We start from the raw sequence: 21,452 nt of genomic DNA on the forward strand, positions 1-21,452 counted from the left end.
ATACAGTACTGTCCCAGGACACCTTTTGGGCAGGTCAGGAGGGCACAGAGATGGGGAGAACAAACACTTGTCACAAATGCTCTGACAGCAATACATGACAGAGGCAAGGTCAGTACCTGTGTCAGCCCTTACCAGCTAACCAACAGCCCCCCCTTTAATAAAATACAACACATGCTATTTTGGATGAAAAGGCCGCAGTGTATTATAACAAGTAGCATTTTAGTGCAAAACACACTAGGACAAATGATAACATATCATTAACATAGCATAAGATAACAATAGTATTTGTATAACAAACAATTAAACTAAATACCTACGTACTGTAGTAAAACTTTATAACTGCACAACGCAACAGCGCTGCCATAGTAGCCTGTAACCCACCTGCTACTCAACCAAATGCTATTCCTGTGGTGTTTTGTTACCCCTGAGGTGACAGGCCTTCCAGCAACTCCCGTGCTCACACACCTATTGGTTCCTGGACTCCATGATCCCGCCGTTACATATCAAATATCTATTTTTGCTGCTACAAATTGGAGAGGGGGCGGCAACCTTAGTCCCCCCCCCCCTCTTTTATCCTGCCCTACGTCACTTTGCCTGCTCCTTCAGCTGCCCAATCCCCTACAAACAACTAGGAGGGGCTTCTGCACCTCCGGCTCAGTCAAGCCCCTGCTTCCCTAGGCTGTGCCCTGTGTCATTGGGTTACTGGAAGTCAATTAAAACAAAGGCATACATGGGATACCAAACAGTGCACACCAGGGCCCTGACTGATCCAGGTGCTAAAACACGGAACACTCCAAGCTATGAGGTAATGTGCTAGGGAACAAAAAGGTCCAGTGAACCAACAAACCCTGTCCCTAGGACACCTTATGGGCTGGCCTTATGCTTCCCAAGGTTAAAAAGAAAATTTTGTTTCCTATGGGAGTAAAAGCAGAAGGTATGAAAGGATACATGTAGGTGGGTGTGGTTGTTCTTTTAAAGATTTGAGCAGGGTCCTTCTGATGAGTAGGGGGGAGGGACTACCCTGGTTAGTACTGACATGGAAACCATATTACATTCAGCTCAATTGCAAGAAAATGGCTTCTACTGCAATTTCGCCACAAATAAAACCTCCCCTTGACTAACATTTAGATGACCGCCTATAAAGCAATCCAAATTTTTGTTAAGGGGATTTACCAAGGGTGACAAATCTACTGTTCTGCCATCACCCTTAGGCTAAACATTTACGTGATGTTTTGTGTCCTGTGCCAGCTTAGGCAACAAACAAAAATAAAATGTTAATTACACTTTACTCGATATGCAATTTTGCCCCATGTTTTACTTCAGCAAAGAGGCATTTTTCAAACATTTTGTCTCTTGCCCTGGAGCAGTTTAGCAAAGGGTGCTAACTCTAAGGGACTGTAGGTTTGTGTGTCTGGTGGAGAAGAGTGCTATGTAAAGCAGTGGAAGATTTTGTTGATATTAACATAAGGTCAACTTATAACAGATGGACTCCTGTCACTAGGAAGGTACTGACTAGGAATGTACTTGATCAGGCCTTTGCTTTAAAAAGCACATCTTCTGTCAAAGTTGTGCAGTGCAAAAAGGCACAGACTTTATTATAGCAGCTTTCACATGTATGGCAAGGCACAAACTTGAGCACTGGAAGCCTGACATTTCAACATAACAGTTACACAAAAAAGCACTTCTTACTTGAGTTCTCTCTTTTTTTCTCTCTATCCCAAAGCCTCCAGTGTTACAGTCATGTGTAAATGCACAGCAAAGTGCTATTAGCTGTTGAGGGGGTCACCTCTCGTCAGTTTTTCCCCTACCCTAGTTCTCCTGGACTGCCTCACTGCAGTACCTGTAGGTAGTGATGGGTGAAATATTAGCAAAACACATTGAAGTCAATGGGCGTCAAAATAATTTTGACGCGCAACAATTTGTTTTTTGTCGTGGCAAATTATCCACAGTGAATTTTATAAATTTGCCCATCACTACCCGTAGGTTTTCTGCACCTGAATGTTCCATTTCCTAGTTGGTGCTCAATTGCTCAAGTCTGTCCTGCCTTTAGATGTCATCAGGCCAAATAGAAAGTTCCTGACGCCTGCACTTCCTTATATAGACTCCTTTAGGGGAATTCCCCTAAAGACCAAACTTAAGGGTTGGTGCCACCTGTCGGCTGTGTTGCCTTAAATATTTACATAAAATATCTCTCTATTTCACCGCTTTCAAAGTGAAAGTTCACCATTTGATAAATACGCCTTTAAAAATCCAATAGCAATGAGGCGCATGCGCGTGGCTGACCTGGCATGACGTGCTAGTGACCGCCTCGCTCCTGAACTGCAGCAATTAGCAAAAACCAGCAGTCAAAAGCATCGGAATACACCCGAAACTCTGCGAACTAACACCGGAAAGTCCCTGGACGAACAGGATGGGGCCACCGGCGACGAAGAAAAAAGCACAGCTACAAACACCACCAATATTCCAGCGGCGCACGTCTGATACAGCGCGGCCGCCATCTTTATCCCCCCGCATCGAACAAGCGGAGGATCCTGAACCCCAGGCCTCTGGTTCCGATACTCAAGCAGCGCTACAAGCTGTGCAGCTTTTGTTCAAAACGGAACTCTCGGCTGCTGTAGCCGAATTTACCAGACAATTGCGGGACCTGGGTGATAGAGTGGACACTCTGGAACAGAATTCCGACGCCCACGCTATATCACTGCAAGAAGACCAGGCCCAACTGAACCTGCACCAGTCACAGCTCCTCAATCTTGAAAACAAAATTGAAGATCTGGAGAACAGATCAAGGAGAGGAAACCTGCGGCTACGTGGAGTGCCTGAAACTATAAGTGATTTACCTCAAATGGCGGAGGGGCTCCTCCGTCTACTATTGCCTGATCTCCCTGACGCTCACTTACATATTGAAAGGATACATAGAGCCCTGGGGCGCCCAAGAAATAACCTGCCAAGGGATATTGTTATGAAACTCCACCATGTTGAGGTGAGGGATATGGCCTTACAAGCAGCCCGCAGGCTACAAAGGGAATCCCTCCCACATGGCATGCAGCTGTACGCTGATTTAGCGCCAACTACCCTCCTGAAGAGGAAACAGATGCAACCTATTACTGCAATTCTCCTTAAACAAAAGATAAAATATAAATGGGGATTTCCCTTTTCCCTCATGTTCCCCTGGGAAGGCAAGCAATGTACTATACGCACCCTGGAAGAGGGCCTTTCACTAATGGAAGGAGCACACACCCCGACTTCACACGTAAGCCATTCCCCACCTGCTTCGCCAAGGCAAGGTCCTGATTGGACTCAAACGAATAAGCAGCAAAGGGACATATCGCCCAAAACTCAACGGCACACAAGGACAAGACCTGAGAGTGATCCCCCTGCAACCTGAACCGCAGTTACCAGACCAGAAAAGTCCGCCCATGCGGGGTCTAACGGATGCTATTACTACTCCTTGACCTCTGCAAAGACTGTCGATGCAGTATTCCAACTGAGTGAAACTGAACAACAAAAATTTGGAAAAAATAAAAAAAAAAAAAAAAAAAAGAACAAAACAACAAAAAGACAAAAAAATGAAACTACAGAACCTGCAGTATCAGGACTTTGCTGCCTCAATCCGAGCAAACTCCCCCATCCCCCCACACGTTGTCTGTGACGGGGTCCTGTGGGGAAACCATGCTCACTGTTGAACTTGTTACCTTTTTTTTTTTTTACGTTTTTCTGTAACACAAGCCGCACAGCTGAGAAACCTGGATATGGATCCATCATTAATCATTCCCTGATGAGAACAGCAGCACTTCCTCTAGTGTTCCTAAATGGATAACACAAATTTGCAAACGATCAAAATAGTGTCTCACAATACACAGGGCCTCAATTCCCCCAGCAAAAGAAGAGCCGCATTCCAAGCATACCAACGCCTATCCCCGCACATCCTATGCCTCCAAGAGACTCACTTTACGAAAAGGTCGTTTCCAAAATTTTTTCACAAACACTAGCCGAATTTTTACCTTTCTTCGGCCTCCAGCAAACACAGAGGCGTGGCTATCTTTTTACACAAAAACTTCCCCTTAGTTCCAACGAACATTACGACTGACCGAGAGGGACAATATGCCATCTTACAAGGCACACTCTATGACAACTCCTACACAATTATATGCTCCTACGCACCAACAGAAGCTCCGCTAAAATTCTTTCAAAACTTAGCCAGCAATCAATCCTCTATACAATCAGACAGACTGATATGGGCCGGAGATTTCAACCTTCCTTTTAACTCAACATTGGATAGATCACACAAAATACCTAAGCTCCCGCACTCCAAAGCATCCACAAAAATTGAACAACTTTTACAAACTAATGGACTGATAGACACCTGGAGAGAAGTACACGGCAACAGACGTGACTACACTTTCTATTCACACCCTCACAACAGCTACTCCAGGATTGACTACATTCTAACTAATTCAAAAGACACAGCAGTTCTTAGGGACTCCCAGATCCTACAGTGCGCATGGTCTGACCATGACATGGTACAAACAGAACTGTCACTCCAGATACCTTCCACCACTCGCCCTACATGGAAATTGAACGACAGGCTACTAGCGGACCCAGAATGCATACAATACATATCCCAGGAATTAAAAAACTATTTTAAGGAGAACGCGACACCCGGAATGACCCCGACTTGGACATGGGTTGCACACAAAGCTTATATCAGGGGATGCCTAATCCGTTATGCTTCCCGCAAGAAACGGGAAAGATTGGCACTGCAACACCAACTAGAACATGAACTAACAAACCTGGAATCTGCAAACAGAGCGACCCCCAACATTAACATACGCCGCCAAATTGATGAAAAAAGACAGAAACTGAGAGCTTGCCTGTTAGAGAAAGCCGAGGAGGCCATCCGCAAAACAAATCACAGATTCTACCTCTATGCCAACAAACCCGACAAAATGTTAGCTAACCTTTTACGCAATCGCAACCGCCAACAAACAGTATATAAGATTAGAACATCAGACGGAAGAGTCTCAACCAACCCGGATATAATTGCCAAGACGTTCGCCAATTTCTACCAGAAACTTTACACAGCCACAAAACCCGGGAAAAAAGAATCCCTGGACTCTTATTTAACCAAATATGCACCTAACACAATTTCTTCAGAGATGAAACAAATGCTGGATGAGGACATCACCTGCCAAGAGATAGAGGATTCCATTAAGCACCTCAAAAGAGGCAAAGCACCAGGGCCGGATGGCTACACTAGCCTTTACTATAAAAAATTCCAGAACCAGCTTCTTCCTCATCTTCTCCAAGTTTTTAAACACATCACCCAAGGCTTACCTTTGCCACCAGAAATGAACGAAGCGAAGATTTCTGTGATTCCCAAACCAAACCGGGACCCTCTCTCTACAAAGAACTTTCGGCCAATATCCCTACTCAATGTAGATATAAAAATCTTGGCATCAATAATGGCCTTGAGGCTGAACAGAGTTCTAACAACGTCCATCCATAAAGATCAGATTGGATTTATACCATCTCGTCAAGCGCCAGACAATATAAGGAAAATCCTCAACATCATTGACCAAGCTAACAGGTCCAACACACCCACGTGTCTGCTTGCCTTAGATATAGAGAAGGCATTTGACACACTGAATTGGCCATACCTATTCTCTGTCATTGACAAGATGGAACTGGGAACTAACATAAGCAATATGATAAAAATCTATTATCTCCAACCGACGGCCCAACTCAATCTACCCACCACCTCTTTACCCGATACCATAAAAATTCAACGGGGCACGAGGCAAGGATGCCCGCTCTCCCCAGCTTTGTTCGCCTTAGCCATGGAGCCACTGTCGAGGGCCATCAGACAGAATCCTGACATCAAGGGCTCTGTAGTGAAAGGAAAGGAATACAAACTCTCTCTCTTCGCGGACGACCTCCTGGTTAACCTTACCCCCTGCTATCCCTACCAAACCTTCTTAAAACATTACAAGAATTTGCAAAAATGTCAGGCCTGAACATTAACACAGAAAAGTCTGAAATGCTACCCTGCAACATGCCTGCACATACAGTAAAACTAATAGAACTGAATTTTGGCTTCACAATGCAAAAAGAATACCTCAAATATCTGGGAATTAAACTAACAGCAACCTTGTCATCACTGTATCGAGCCAACTTTCCCTATCTGATAAAATCCATACAACAGGATCTCTTAACATGGGACAAACACAAAATTTCATGGATAGGAAGAATCTTTTGCACTAAGATGGTGCTTCTACCGAAAATACTCTATCTATTTAGATCTCTACCCATTCCCATTATCTTGAAAGATCTCCAGAAGCTGCAAATCAAAATTAACGACTTCATCTGGAACAACAAACACCCCAGAATCTCACAACGGATAATGTATATATCCAAAGCAAATGGGGGATTGGCAGTCCCAAATCTCACAAAATATTATTGGGCGGCAAGGATAGCACAGCTCGCCCCAGTCCATGCAACGGATGCCACGCCACTGTGGGTACAAATTGAGAATGATCTGATCTACCCCAAACTATTAAATCATGCCATATGGCTCCCGAATATCAGTACCAAAGACCTGATCAATGCCTCACCCTTGACACTGGAGTCAATTAAACTCTGGACAAGGTTGCGAACGAAATACAATTTAATCTCCTCTCCATCTCCACTATGCTCAATACTGAATAACCCCAATTTCCAGCCGGGTCTCTATCACCGTCCCTTTGCATGGTGGATTGCCAAGGGACTAACTACACTAAAAGCTTTAACTAGCTTTGGACGACTGATGACACTTTCACAACTTCGAGATAAATACCAATTACCTACTGAAGAAATATATAGAGCAAACCAAATTCTACACTTTGCCAACCTAAGATTGAAAGATAGCGAACACAAAACGATCACTGCATCTGGCTTTGAGACTTTCTGCATGCACTCACCGTTGTTACAAATCACTGATTCATCCCGACAAACACAACCTAAAGCTCCCCTATATGCTAAAATGGGAAGCAGACCTAGGAACATCACTTACAACTAAACAATGGGCAAAATGCAGTCTAACAGCTAACAAGGGCAGTACCTGTGTCTCGATTCGAGAGACCTCCATCAAATTGCTACATAGAACCTATTAAGTACCAGCACGTCTCCATAAAATCTACCCTTCCTGTGATCAGAGCTGCTTCAGGGGATGCTCCGAAATTGGAACTATGAAACACATTTGGTGGTCCTGCCCAACGGTTTCAAAATTTTGGGACTCAGTTGTTCGCCTCCTTTCTAGGATACTGCATACCACATTCCCCAAAGACCCATCTACCTTACTATTAGGGAAAAAAACAGACAAATTTAAAAATACCGCTCATAAGCTGAGCCAACACATCTTAATGGCAGCCAGACTCATCATTGCTAGCCACTGGAAAAAGCCTACGCTCTCTTTGGCAACCTTGAGAACTAAAATAATGTACATCGCAGCAAGCGAAAAACTTACACGTCTACTTAAAGAAGACATGGAAGCTTTCAACGCAATTTGGCTACCCTGGCTGGCCCATGAACAAGATCCTCAACTATTACTGGCTCTACATGTTTAACTCCGACTAGGGGGGGAATCCTCAACCCATAGGCACGCCTCCATGAAAAGAAGGATGGAAATTTTCAAGTTATCCTCACCATAGATTTATGATGGACACTTTAATTTATGGACTCTGCTTTTTGAATTCAGGACTTGCAGCCAAAATGCTTGTGCTTCATTTTTTTTTTTTTTTTTTTTGGTACTGTGAATTTACAGATTTTTTACTTGACCCCCTTCCCCTTTCCCTTCACTTTTTTTTTTTTTCTTTCCCTCCCACTCCCATTCATCCTATTCCCATGATATTATTTGTATGTTGTTGCATATAAGAAATTGCTTAATAAAACTTTCAGTTTAAAAAAAAAAAAAAAATCCAATAGCAATGAATGGAAAGATGTGGTATTTTACTCTAGCTGACTGTAGTGATCTCTAACTTGACTCTTTGATAAATATACCCATGAGTCAGATTAACTTCAGTGCACTAGCACTTGATGTGATTTAGCACGTGATATAATATCCCATATGTCTGTGTTTAAAGTTGTTTATCTGCTATTGATAAAGCCAAGAAAAACCTTTCGAAGGTCCAAAGCAGGAAAAGTTGCAGACATAATATGAATTCATGTAATTTTGATAAAATTTTTATTATATAAAATTTTTGTATGTTTTTACAAGAGTGACATTTCCCTAAGGTTAATGTCAGCCCTGGTGGAGAAAATGCCATTTTGCTCCCATACACAACATGCTGTGTAAGGGATGACAGGAACCACATCACCTGTCAATGCTCACACAAGCATGCAAGTGTGTATTTCTGACAGGCAAATTCAGTTTTTGTTGATTTTTACCCTGGAAGTGCACACAATGTAGCATGGAGGGACTGTATGAACGAAGAGGTGCCCTTACTATATTATGCTGCTGCTAAATAACTTACAAAAGGAAAATAAAGTCTTAACGAAATCTCTCATTATGCCCTTGTTATATCATATTGTTGACACAATCTTAATTCTATTTTCATGTAAGCTAATTGAAGGAAGTGTCTTTACTTGCTACAACCACTTGATTACTAGCAATTGAAATTGCTTTTCAGCAGATAAGGGCAATGGCAGGGAAAGGAGATTTGTCCTCTGCACTACCCCTGTGCAACAAATCTCCTGAAAATACTTTTCCTAATATTTGTATCACAGCATATAATAAACAGTACATGCGGCATTCCGGTTTAATTGCCGTCCTTGTCTGACATTGCCCTAACTGCACGTTTGCAGCTTCTGGATGAATTTAGTTTTTAATTGTATTTGGGCCCCTGCATACAGGGTTTCTTTTTGTGTTCCAGTGTGTTGGCTTTTTCATGCAATCCCCCTGTATGGGAATGCAAGGGTTAATGAAACACAGGTCAGACAAAATACTGATCTTCATTAACTGATGCATTTCTGTGCGGTGGAATTAAAAAAAAAAAAGGCAATGTTTAAAGGCCCTTGTCATGGAGTCCTTTTAATAAATGCCATAAATTATTTTTAGGCCTTTTGGGGTTTTTTGTATGGAATATTTTAATATTGTGTTATTACTACATTTAAAGCCATTTGCTTGCATATGCTGCACAAATGTTGCTTGTTTCCATAAATCCTTATTGCTATAAAAAAAACTATTGAAGCAAAATACTGACCACCAATCTCAGGTTTTAATTATTCCTTAGGTTTTATTGGATTATCACATTGCATTCTGAATTGTTGCATTTTGGGATCTCAACATGTCACATACTTTGGTAATCCTATTCATAGCAGTATTCAAATTGTTCGAGTATACACCTAGGGGCAGATGTATGAAGGGTCGAATATCGAGGGTTAATTAACCCTCGATATTCGACTAGGAACTAAAATCGTTCGACTTCGAATATCGAAGTCGAACGATTTAGCGCAAATCCTGCGATCGAACGATCGAAGGATTATTCCTTCGATCGAACGATTAAATCCTTCGAATCGAACGATTCGAAGGATTTTAATCCAACGATCGAAGGAATATCCTTCGATCAAAAAATCTCAGGCAAGCCTATGGGGACCTTCCCCATAGGCTAACATTGACTTCGGTAGCTTTTAGCTGCCGAAGTAGGGGGTCGAAGTTTTTCTTAAAGAGACAGTACTTCGTAGTCGTAGTCGAAGGTCGAAGTAGCCCATTCGATGGTCGAAGTAGCCCAAAAAACACTTCGAAATTCTAAGTTTTTTTAATTCGAATCCTTCACTCGAGCTTCATGAATCGGCCCCCTAGTATTCATATTTAGGATGTTTTGTCTTTGTACTTGACACTCCAGCATGTTTACTGTTTGTGTTGCACTACCTAGTGATTTAGTTGTATGGTTTATGCATTGTTATAAAAATAACCTACTTAGGCTACCATATCCTTACCATGTGACCATGTACAACATCAGGAAAGATCAGGAGCATCCCCGTGAAGAGGCGATAAGCTAGAGACTGGACATGGGGTAGGCAACAGAGAAGGTATGTGCCTGGCGCCCCCTCAGCTTTGTGCCCTTGGCACGTGCCTACTCTGCCTAGCCCTAGTTCCGGCCCTGGTAGCAAAGTTGGTATGTATTACTTATACCCCAATCCTGGTCAATAAATGCAGATCATTATTTATCTGTTTTTTATCTTTATGCACGTTTTAGAACATGTTATTGCGCAGTCACCTCATGGCACTATTACATACCTCCCAACTGTCCCGTTTTGAGAGGGACAGTCCCACTTTTGATTGCTCAACCCACAGTCCTGCTTTTGTACTGGAAAGTCTGGATTTCTCTGCTCTGAACAACCAAAAAAGATACAATGTTTCTAACTTGGCTCTTGGCAACAGTTTTTTCCCTTGGGAGAATAAACGGCAATTTACCTTCATTAGTAAAACTGTAATAAAACATAAAAACTACAGGAAATGTTTTCAAACTTCCATAACTTGGCAAATGTTGTAAAATTGACATGGTAATTAGGGGGTGTGGCTGCACAAAGGGGATGGTCAAAATGCCAATTTTTCTGTCTCTCTTTACATTTTCAGAATGTTGGGAGGTATGCTATTATATAGTATATGTTGTTCCCCACAGTGTTTATGTACTTTCTATGCTATGCTATATTGTACAGTCTTACTAAGCATTAAGTCATTTTGTCTTTCCCTAGTTTTACACCTTCCCCTTTTTAATAAAACTGAAGCTTTCTAATCTGGTCTCAGTGGATTAATGAAGGAAGAAGTAGCTGCATGTCAAGATACACACTACCGCAGGACAGAACAGACACATTGGGGATAAGATGCTATAATTGCAAGGTCCAGGGCAATTTTCAAAATTTTGAACAAACCACTATGTTTAGGAAAGCTTTGCAGTTCTGTAGTTTGGGGTAGAAAGACAGTAAGAGCTCTTACTCACTGGCGTTTTGACCTTCGCTCCCCTGCGTTCCGTTTTTTGGCGTTCAGCCGCAGGGGAGCGCAGGAATAGATGCAAGTCATTATTTCAAATGGGGCTGTACTCACTCAGGCGCGGCTAGGCGCAGAACGCAGGAAAAATGCAGCATGTTGTGTCTGAACCTTCATTCGGCGCCTACACGCGCCTGAGTGAGTACAGCCCCATTTGAAATAATGACTTGCGTCTATTCCTGCGCTCCCCTGCGGCTGAACGCCAAAAAACTGAATGCAGGGGAGCGCAGGTCAAAACGCCAGTGAGTAAGAGCCCTAACTCATCTAGGATTTAGAATTGTAAATGAATGCACCGAATCCATGATTCAGTTTGGGATTCAGACAGGCTTTGGCCCTTTTCAGCAGGATTCAGATTCAGCTTAATCCTTGTGCCTGGTAAACAGAAACAGAATCCTGATTTATATATGTAAATTAGGGGCAGGAAGGGAAATCACATGACTTTTCATCACAAAACAAGGAAGTAAATATTTTTTAAAATTTTTTTGTTTCCCACCCCTAAATTGGATATGCGACAATCGGATTTGGTTCAGTATTCAGCTGAAGGAGAGTGAGGGAGAGTAAAGGATACAGTGTCATCTGCGGCTGACTGTTACTGTTCTCCTCATGGACCAGGCCTGGATTTGTGGCAAGTCAACAAAGGCCCGGGCCTAGGGTGGCACAGATTAATGGGCGGCATGACAACCAGCTACACCGTAGGTTTATACAGGGCACTGGGGTCTAGAAGCATAGTAGATCTCCTGCACGTCTGTCCAGCGTAACATCAAATGATCTGTTTGCACGCGATTGGTTTTGACATACCTCCCAACATTCTGTGCGGTTAAATGTTTTGACCACGTGCATTTTTGCAGCCAAACCCCCTAATTACCATACCGATTTTACAACATTTCCCAGGTTATGAAAGTTTGAACACATCTATGTAGTTTTTGGGCCCCATTTACTTAGCTTGAGTGAAGGAATAGAAGAAAAAATACTTTGAATTTCGAATGGTGGAATATGGCTACTTCGACCATTGAATAGGCTACTTCGACTACGACTTCGAATCGAACGATTTGAACTAAAAATCGTTCGACTATTCGACCATTCGATAGTCAAAGTACTGTCTCTTTAAAAAATACTTCGACCCCCTACTTCGCCACCTAAAATCTACCGAGACCAATGTTAGCCTATGGGGAAGGTCCCCATAGGCTTTCTTACAATTTTCTGATCGAAGGAAAATCCTTCGATCGATGGATTAAAATCCTTCGAATCGTTCGATTATAGAAGGATTTAATCATTCGATCGAACGATTATTCTTTCGATCGTAGGAAAATGCGGTAAATCCTTCGACTTCGATACTCGAAGTCGAAGTATTTACATTCGGCAGTCGAATATCGAGGGTTAATTAACCCTCGATATTCCACCCTATGTAAATCTGCCCCTTTATGTTTTATTACAGTTTTACTAATGAAGGTGTATTGCCCTTTAAGCTGTGAGATAAACTTCTCCCAATGGACAAAACGGTATCTTAAGTATCTATTCTGGGCTCTCTGCCAAGAGCCAATTAAGTTAGAAACATTGTATCTTTTTTGGCTGTTCAGTTCAGAGAAATTGGGACTTTCCAGATAAAATGCAGGACTGCAGGTTGAGCTGTCAAAAGAGGGACTCTCCTGCTCAAAACGGGACAGTTAGTAGGTATGGTGTTGATGCTGGCCTGAGAATGCTGCGCCAAGAAATCCAGCCCAGATTGGGGGGGGGGGTTTGTTTGGTAATATCACACTAAGCAGTTTCCTGGTGGCAGAAAAACAGAGAACACGGAAATACTGCTGTGAGCAACCGATATAAGTGGGATCTGCCTGTCACTGCACACACAAGGGAATGTTTTCAGGCTGAAATCTGCATTCATCAGCAGGTCAAGAAACAGCCAGGTCTGACTATAACAGAACATCAAGTCCTGGTAACATGAGTGGTACAGAACATACTCTACGAATGAACATAAACATGATCTGCCAGTTGGCATAGCTCACAAAAGAGAGGGGTTTAGTTTCAAGATGGCAGCTCCTATAAAGCACTTTTTATATGACATATGTTTAGTCCATTGTTATATAGACAAAAACAGTTGACTAGAGAGCAATAAATTAAGCTATCTATTACTTATTTGTTTAAGGTGATAGGTCCTCTTTAATATAATTTTAAATTATAACCACTTCTGTTATGTGTTTTTAGCTGAAAAACTCCTTTCTACTACCCACTGAAGTAATGTTTTAAGGTGCTACATTTTGCTTTTCTGGAATTTGAAGCCTTTGTTGACCAAATGTATGTTAGTTTTTTGCAACAAATATAAATTAGATAATATTATAGTCGCTATTACACAGATGTTGTAAATAGTAGTTGTAAATCTGTATTTCATTATAGGTTGTTAAAAATCAATATAGCATGCTTTTGTGGCTGGTTCCTCCACAATCTGTGACATGAAATTGTCATGAAGCACATTTTTAAAATGTGTTTGCAATAAATGTGCTGGAAGTATTATTTCTCCAATCAATAATATAGTAATTAAAATTTCCCATTAATATGACTTGCTCCAACTTTGCAACCCTTTCTATTTGTAAAAGGAACTGAGTCTCTTCCTCTTTGCTTATATGAGTGGGTTGGTACCATATGCCTCCAATTAATGTGCCTGTCGACTTACAATCTGTAAAAAGTTTAACTCATAATGCCACTGCCTTCTTACTCTCCTCCACAACTTATTTGTTGATGCTAGGTTTTCAAATCATGCTTAATATATAAAGAGACCTTTCCTCCTATTCTATCGAACCCATCCCTTAGGAAAAAGGAACAGTATGGTCCTCTACCAGTTCTTCTTGCATTGGTAAACACACATTATAAAAGTGGATGAAGGAGCACTTTAATACCCATTTAACTTCTTTTGTTATCCCAATGTATATTTTATAGTGAATAAATCCCTATTGTAAAATATAAGGATATTATAAGTTACTGAGTAGTTACATGACCATATAAAAGCACGAGTCCTAAGTGACTTATATCCTAATATCCTCATATTTTGCAAAAGGGGGTACTTTTTTTTATTATAATATAGACGTTTCAGTGAGTCCTGTGACAGATGACATCACTAAGCTCCGATTATAAATGTACCAGAGTACATTAGGTACCAGAGCCATGAATATTCTGTAAATTAAATCCTTATAAATGGTGCTTAGTGATGTCACTGGTTATAATAAGAGCTTTGTGATGTACAGTGCTTTGCAAAAGTATTCACCCCCCTTGGCATTTTTCATGTTTTGTTGCCTCACAACCTGGAATTAAAATGAATTGTTTGAGAGTTTGCACCATTTAATTTACAGAACATGCCTACAACTTTGAAGATTTTTTTTTTTTTTTGATCGTGAAGCAACAACAAATAGGACAAAATAACAGAAAACTTCAGCGTGCATAACTGTTCACCCCCCCCCAAAGTTAATACTTTGTGGCAATTACAGGTGCAAGCCGCTATGAGCTTGCCACATCTTTCCACTGGGATTTTTGCCCAATCCTCAAAGCAAAACTGCTCCAGCTTGTATGGTTTTTGCTTGTGAACAGCAATCTTCAAGTCTGACCACAGATTCTCAATTGGATTGAGGTCTGGACTTTGACTAGGCATAGTATAACTTTTACAGACTAAGATAATTAAAGAATCAAAAACACAGAAGCTGATGAAATATATTTAGGTAGTACTATGTATATTTCTGTGTTCTTCTTAAATCCTAACATGGAAACATTTTTATTGAAATACTGTAATTCAAAATGTAAGTATAAAATCAGGTCTGGACAGCAAGACCAGCATCCAAGCAGGCTAGGAAAATCAGTACTTATGGGCAGCAGCCCTAACTAAGCATCAGTTCAGCAACATAGAACATATACCACCTATATAGTAATATTCATGTTAAACATAGATTACTTTGCATACTCACGCATTTCTGCCCACAAATCCATTCCATGTTTCTGCACCCAGACCAATGTAGTTCCTCTGGATGCAGACACACACATGAGCAGATGCAAGCAGGGAGATTGTATATTATTGCATTATAACAAGATCTAACAAAGGTAATGCACAGTTTGCTGAATGAATGGCCAGCGACAGATATACTTCTTCCTCAAGTTACAAAATAATGTTTCCAAACAACAAACGGATTTTGTTCCAGAACTTCAGAACATGGCATACCTGTCAACTCCCCTTTCCCAGCAGTGACCCCGTTTTATACTCCTTCTTCTGGTCTTCTGTCACTATCCATAATTCTCCTGGTTTTCACATTTCTGCAGGTGAAATTTGATCTGTGCATTTGCAGGGCTTCAGGCATGCTTGTGCACATAAGCAGTGATGTAACTTCACCCAATGCCCATCTCGAAAGATGCTGTGGTTCTCCCTTCTTTCCTTAATTCAAAGTCAATGGCTCTGATACTGTTCAGGAAGTGTTTCAGTCAAGCCAACATGTTCAGGGCAATTGCACATAGGTTGATTGCCAATGTTTTTCTTCCTATGTGACTGACAGTTTGGCAGGCAACAAAACAGGCATTTGTTGGCTTTAATTCTAGGCAAATTTCAAGAATGCATTAATAAAAAATAGTCAGTTGTATTTATCCCTTTCTGTTCTCTAGCTCTGACTCTTGAAAGTTAGTTATCTTGTAGCAGTGAGAGCTTCTGCAAATGTACAGTCCTACTGGCTTCTGTAAAAGTCTTTTCATTTTTTCCCCACCTGGCTACCTTTTCATCCAACAAGGCAGAAAACTTATTCTGGGAAGAATGCTGCATACTAATATTGACACTAGGTACAGAAAAGAAAAAGTCATATTCCTAACATTTTCTAAATTACTTTATTATACTGCTCCTTATCATATGTTAGTCAAATTATGCTTTGTGTAACTCGGTTATTACCTTTGGACATATCATTAAGCTCATATCAGTAGTTTTGCTTTTAGTGATTCATTTCTATGATATGGCTGCTTAACTGAGTTAAGTATCACTTGCAAAAAAGTAATGAATATGGTGTCTTTTGTGATAAATCAGGAAAACCTAGAATTAATAGGAATACAAGTCGACATTGCTTTCATCTATCATTATTATAATAAACACGGATTTATAAAGTACCAACATAATCTGCAGCAAATGGGTGTAAGACGTATAGCGGGTACTGCTCAAAAAAAGCTTACAATCTAAAAGCAGAAAGGAGGGTGAGAGGGGATTGTCGGCAGCATAGCAAGAACACCCTCCCCCCCAGCAAAATAATCACAGAGGCCCAGTGCACACAGAAGCCACTATGCGCTTCCTCCATCTGCCCGCTCACTTGCATGTCCTGCTCCTCACCTGTTATTATTGTTGGGGTAGGTAAGAGAGCTGCTGGGAAGGGAGGATTTCCAACAACTACAGAGGAAACAGACCCTGTGGTCCAGTGGTAAATCGCCAATAGCAAAACATGCAGTGCTTTGTTTTTCCAAAATTGCCTCATGGGCAAACTTCATAAGACCTTGGACTTTGGAAAAACAAAGCACTACATATATTTTACCATCAGTGATGTATATTATTGCTGGTGGGACAGCATTTGCAGGAGATTATTTGCCCACGGTAGCAAATATTTATAGCAGACAATTAATCTCCTTGTGTGCCATACCCTTAAATAATAATAATTTGTGCCCTTCCACAAAACCCATACCAGAAAGCCTAAATACATTTCCAAAACAAAAAAAAAATCATACTTTGTAAAAAAGGTAGTATGAAATCTTTGGTAGTGAATATAGGCCTTAACTCTCTAATTAATGATACAGTAAGGGTCAGGGCACACAGGCAGATTAGGGGAGATTAGTCGCCTGGAGACAAATCTCCTCTTTTTCAGGGGGACTAATCTCCCCGAATTGCCTCCCCTGCCTTCCCGCCGGCTAAAATGTAAATCGCCGGCGGGATGGCACTCAGAGCGATTCATTTTCTGAAGCTGCCCGAATCTGCCTGTGTGCCCTGACCCTAAATGGCACACCAAAATGTGCCTACAATCACATATTACCAAATGTTCAGAAATATGTGAAAGAGCCACCGGCACACTTCCAGGTGTAGGTTTACACATATTAGCAGTACTTTTTAGTAGTCCATAGTAGTGATTCCCTGGAGGCTCCGTCCCTGGCCTCCACCTTGTATTAACAGTGTATATACGAATTTAGGCATCATATACTGAAGGCAGAATAACTGCAATTAAATTTTTATTGTGCGTCCACGCAACATGTTTCGGGCACCAAGGTCCTTTTTCACTTGAATTTGTATATACACTGTTTCCAGGAGGATAGACTAAGTTCAAAGAGACTATCAGTTAAATTATGTACCACTGCCATTTTGATTATGCAATTTGAATAATTTACCCGCTATGATGTAAGTTGTGGGCAATGACTAGGCCTTGAGGGTGTTTTGTTGCTTGTAATTTAATACACCACTTGTCTCGCTGCCCTACGAAATGTATTCCTTTGCTGAAGCCTCATATCAGCAGAACAGATACCTGGATTTAGACCCACCATTATTCATTTTCAACACTAGTGATAAACTGTTTCCTAGTTGTCCAGGAGACAGGTACATTGACACAAGTTACGAAGAACAAAACAAAGGAGAATCATGCTATGTGACTCCTGGCAATGTATAACCCATCATTTAAATATAGAGGAAAGGTTAAAGGTAATTTCTCTGGGGAAAAAGTCACATTTAGTTAAGCTGGCCAGGTGAGTTTAGTAACATTTTAATATGTGGAAATGAGCTTAAATCATCATAATACTTAATCAAACTCAGCAGCTTATCAGACATATATGGGGCCCAGTGGCCCACTGGAACTCCTGCCCGCTTAGTATTGGTCCAGAATTTGGGAAGACATCGATCAGGCAGGTTTGAAAATCCCATTGGGCTCAGACTGTTAACTCTAATTAGAGTTAATTAGATATGATTTGATATTTGCCCGGGGGCCACACAATGGAATCATTCCAGTTTGATTGGGTTTATATCTGCTTGAATTGTGACTTTGCCAAACAAGCAGAGCTTATCATATATGCCCAGCTTAATTTAGTAACATGGACTATGGCATTCTGCACTTAGTCCTCACTTTTATGTTATTTTATTCATTTAAACTCTTGTTCTGGAGTTCTCCAATCTGGAATCCAGATTTGAAATAATCCGATTACCCTATTAATCAGACTCTTCTTAGAATATCAGAATGATGTTTAAATAGTAAAGCGACTAATGAAAAACAATACATAGCTCATGCAACAGTCTCATACATTTTACCATGTAAAAATGCAATAAATCTGAAGAAGCCCATTCAACTCTCCCCACAACCTTTATTACAGACACATTAGCCAGTGACAGTGCCACTGCAAATTGCCTTGCAAATGTATATAAATAAAAAAAAAATATTTCAGTGAACTTGGGTGGGGCGAGAAAGTTGCATGTGTAGGTAAAATCCCAGTACATAAGCAAGTCAGTACAACAGATTTAAACTCTAATAAGGCAACACAGCATGCAAATAGTTCAAACAAATTTATGAAATATAATAAACAAAGATTTTTGTTTGTAACAGACAATGCTGTAACCTTACTGAGTAGAAGAAAGAAGAAGAAAACACAAACCAGGTATAAGTAGCCAGTCAAAGTGAAACATTAACATGTGGAGGTGTGTGGAAGTAGCAGAGTAATGCATAAAAGAAGCAATGTCTCACTTACTTTGCCAGTGCTGGAATCCTGCTCTGGCTCCCTACCTCCTCTCCGCCTCAGCTCAGCCATGTCAGTTTGCCGATAATAAGCAGTCATAGGAGAGGCAGGTAATCTAGAGCAGATCACAAGGATATGAAGGGACAGGAGGCGGGGCAGTCTCCACCCGGAAGCAGGAGTAACAACAAGGAACTGTTCTCAACTTCTTTGCTGTCATCTTTCTTGTTGAATGGGACAGGTTATTCAAAGCAAATGTGCTCTGTGTGGATTGGAATGGATGAAAAACTTATTTGTTTGCAGTTAGCCAGTTACTAAGGGAAAACAGCAGAAGATTTATCCCCAGGGGGTGTCTCTGAAGCGCCTACAGTTGCCACCTTTGCCAGTGGCTAAACCCGAACAAAGGGGCGGGGCAGATAGCATTGTGGGCGGAGCAGTGATTATGGGGTGGGCATGATGACATCAGAGACAGACACAATGATGTCGAGGAGCTATGATGCTGGGTCAGGGACGGGTTGTTACATCACTTACATCGAAATGGCTGAATTTCTGTCCAGTTTTCGCATTGTTTTGAATGGGACAGAAAGTTTTGAATGGACAGCCCTTTGACAAACTGAGATGTCCAGTTGAACCCCACATGGCTAAAAAACCCTGGCCGATGAGTAAAACCAATTCTTTAGGATCAGTAACATCAAAAAAATATTTTAAAAAATTTGTTAGTATACATCGAAAAAAAACCCCACCATGACAAATATAACTTTAAAATCGCAAAGTCTTTATTAAAAAATAACTCACCGAAACTCCGCTTGCGCTCCTCTTCAGAAAGCGATCAGTCGATACATCGCGCGTCGCTCGATTTTACCTCCCTGCCTTCCTTATAGCCAGGGAGGAGAAATTGAGTGCCGCACAATGGATCGTTGCTGTGTTGCCTTTTCTGAAGTGGAGCGAAAGCGGAGTTTCGGTACGTTATTTCTTAATAAAGGTTTTGCGATTTTCATTTTTAATTTGTTTTTTTTCGATGTATACTAACGAAGGAAATTTTTTGCTGTTACTGGTCCTTTAACTACAGGTATGGGATCTATTATACAGAAATCAGTTATAGAGAAAGCTCTGAAATACAGCAATGCTCATTTAGAAAAACTATTTCAGATTTATTGACTGATTTGCTTATTTCTGTTTCTTTAATAAAAAGAAATGAACTGCACTAATAACTAAGCCAAGGTCAAGTATCTCGATCAAGGTGAGTATCTCGGTATTTAATTGGTTTTCATTTGGCCAGATTAATGTTTGGGTTTCACAAGGCTGAAAACCAAACAGAAAGTTGAGACTCGAGCAGGCCTTAGTCAAAACCGAACAGGTGGCAACCCTAGGTGGCAAGACAAGCAAAGTAGAATTAATGTAATTTGTGGGAAGTTGTGATGAAAGAAAGGTAGCGTAAACCTTTCTTGGCCCCAAATCTAGGGCCACACCAGGATGCTAACAAAATAAATCCCAAGTGAGATCTAAGTGTAAGATTTGCTGAGTTTGGAAAAATTACCTGCCTCTACCCAGAGCTAAAACCAGGTACTGGTGGCCATATACCTCAATATAGTGATAAGTATGACTCAGTATAGTATACATACAGTATATATACAGCAGTGATTATTATATCCAACCACACTATATGTATAAATACAGAAAGTTTTTATCAAGAAAATATATAAACAATGCAATGAGAACAGTGAAATAAAAATGTCAACACAACGCATAGGAATTTAGAAATTGTCATACATAAACAGGGAAGCAGTGGGTCATTCCTTGCATGAAATTGTTTGAGGTCCCTTTAAGAACTGTCGTTCTCTGAGGATTTCCTATGGATTCCAATAGCAGGGTGGTGCATTGCGAAGCCACTTAAAACACCCAGGTATGTGTCATAGCAAAGATTTTCACTAAGTCATAATAAAAGGAGAATAAATCCTGTGAGGCAGAGCAGATGCAGGGAGGCATTCTGGCAGTACTCACTTGTAGATGGCATACTGTACATCCATAAAATAAATGTATTTATGATAAAACTTTCAGTGGAACATATAACTAGAACTACAGAACATACAGTGCATGAATAACAAACAGACAGATACTGCCTTTTTCAAAAATTACATTTATAAAAAATGTGTAATTAATAAATAATACACAAGAGCCATGAATATCCTGTAAATGATATGCTTATAAACAGTGCTTAGTGATGTCATTGGCGACACGACTCACTGAAACTCGTGAATTATAATAAATATAATACACAAAAGCCAATAAATAAATTATATCCTTATAAACGGTGTGAGTTCTGATGTCATCAGTTATAAACGGTGAGTTCTGATGTCATTTCTGTCACATGACTCACTGAAACTTGTGTATTATAATAAGTACCCCCAGTTGCAAAATATATGGATATTAGAAGTTACCTCGGAGTTCCATGACCTGTATAAAAACACTCGGCCTTCGGCTTGGTGTTTTTATATGGTCATGAAACTCCTCAGTAACTTATAATATCCTTATAATTTACAAGAGGAAGCAATGTCTCACTTACTTTGTCAATGCTGGAATCCTGCTCTGGCTCCCTACCAGAGTATGTAGGAAAATATATATGGAACTCTGCCGTCTCGGCTCAGCCATGTCAGTTTGCCGAGTCACGGCAGAGTTCCATATATATGTTCCTACATACTGTATGTGCAGAATGACAAACTCTCTT

The 21,452-nt window shown here is 40.7% G+C and overlaps 1 protein-coding gene across 4 annotated transcripts in view; it reads right to left on the bottom strand.

Annotated features, from left to right (window-relative positions):
* The window catches only part of cds1.L (CDP-diacylglycerol synthase 1 L homeolog), an 88,859-nt gene extending 69,759 nt beyond the window's left edge, over positions 1–19,100 (bottom strand). The window contains exon 1 of one of the 4 annotated variants that reach the window (XM_018253445.2): positions 18,743–19,090. In XM_018253445.2, coding sequence (XP_018108934.1) covers positions 18,743–18,829 — 87 coding nt within the window. In that variant the 5' untranslated portion in view covers positions 18,830–19,090. Of the gene's footprint in view, positions 1–381; positions 527–18,742 lie in introns of those variants that run through there. The other 3 variants (XM_041591333.1, XM_018253455.2, XM_041591331.1) reach the window with 3 other exon arrangements.
* Between the last annotated feature and the right edge of the window lie 2,352 nt (positions 19,101–21,452).

Source organism: Xenopus laevis, chromosome 1L, assembly GCF_017654675.1.
Source record: "Xenopus laevis strain J_2021 chromosome 1L, Xenopus_laevis_v10.1, whole genome shotgun sequence".
Classification (NCBI taxonomy): Eukaryota; Metazoa; Chordata; class Amphibia; order Anura; family Pipidae; genus Xenopus; species Xenopus laevis.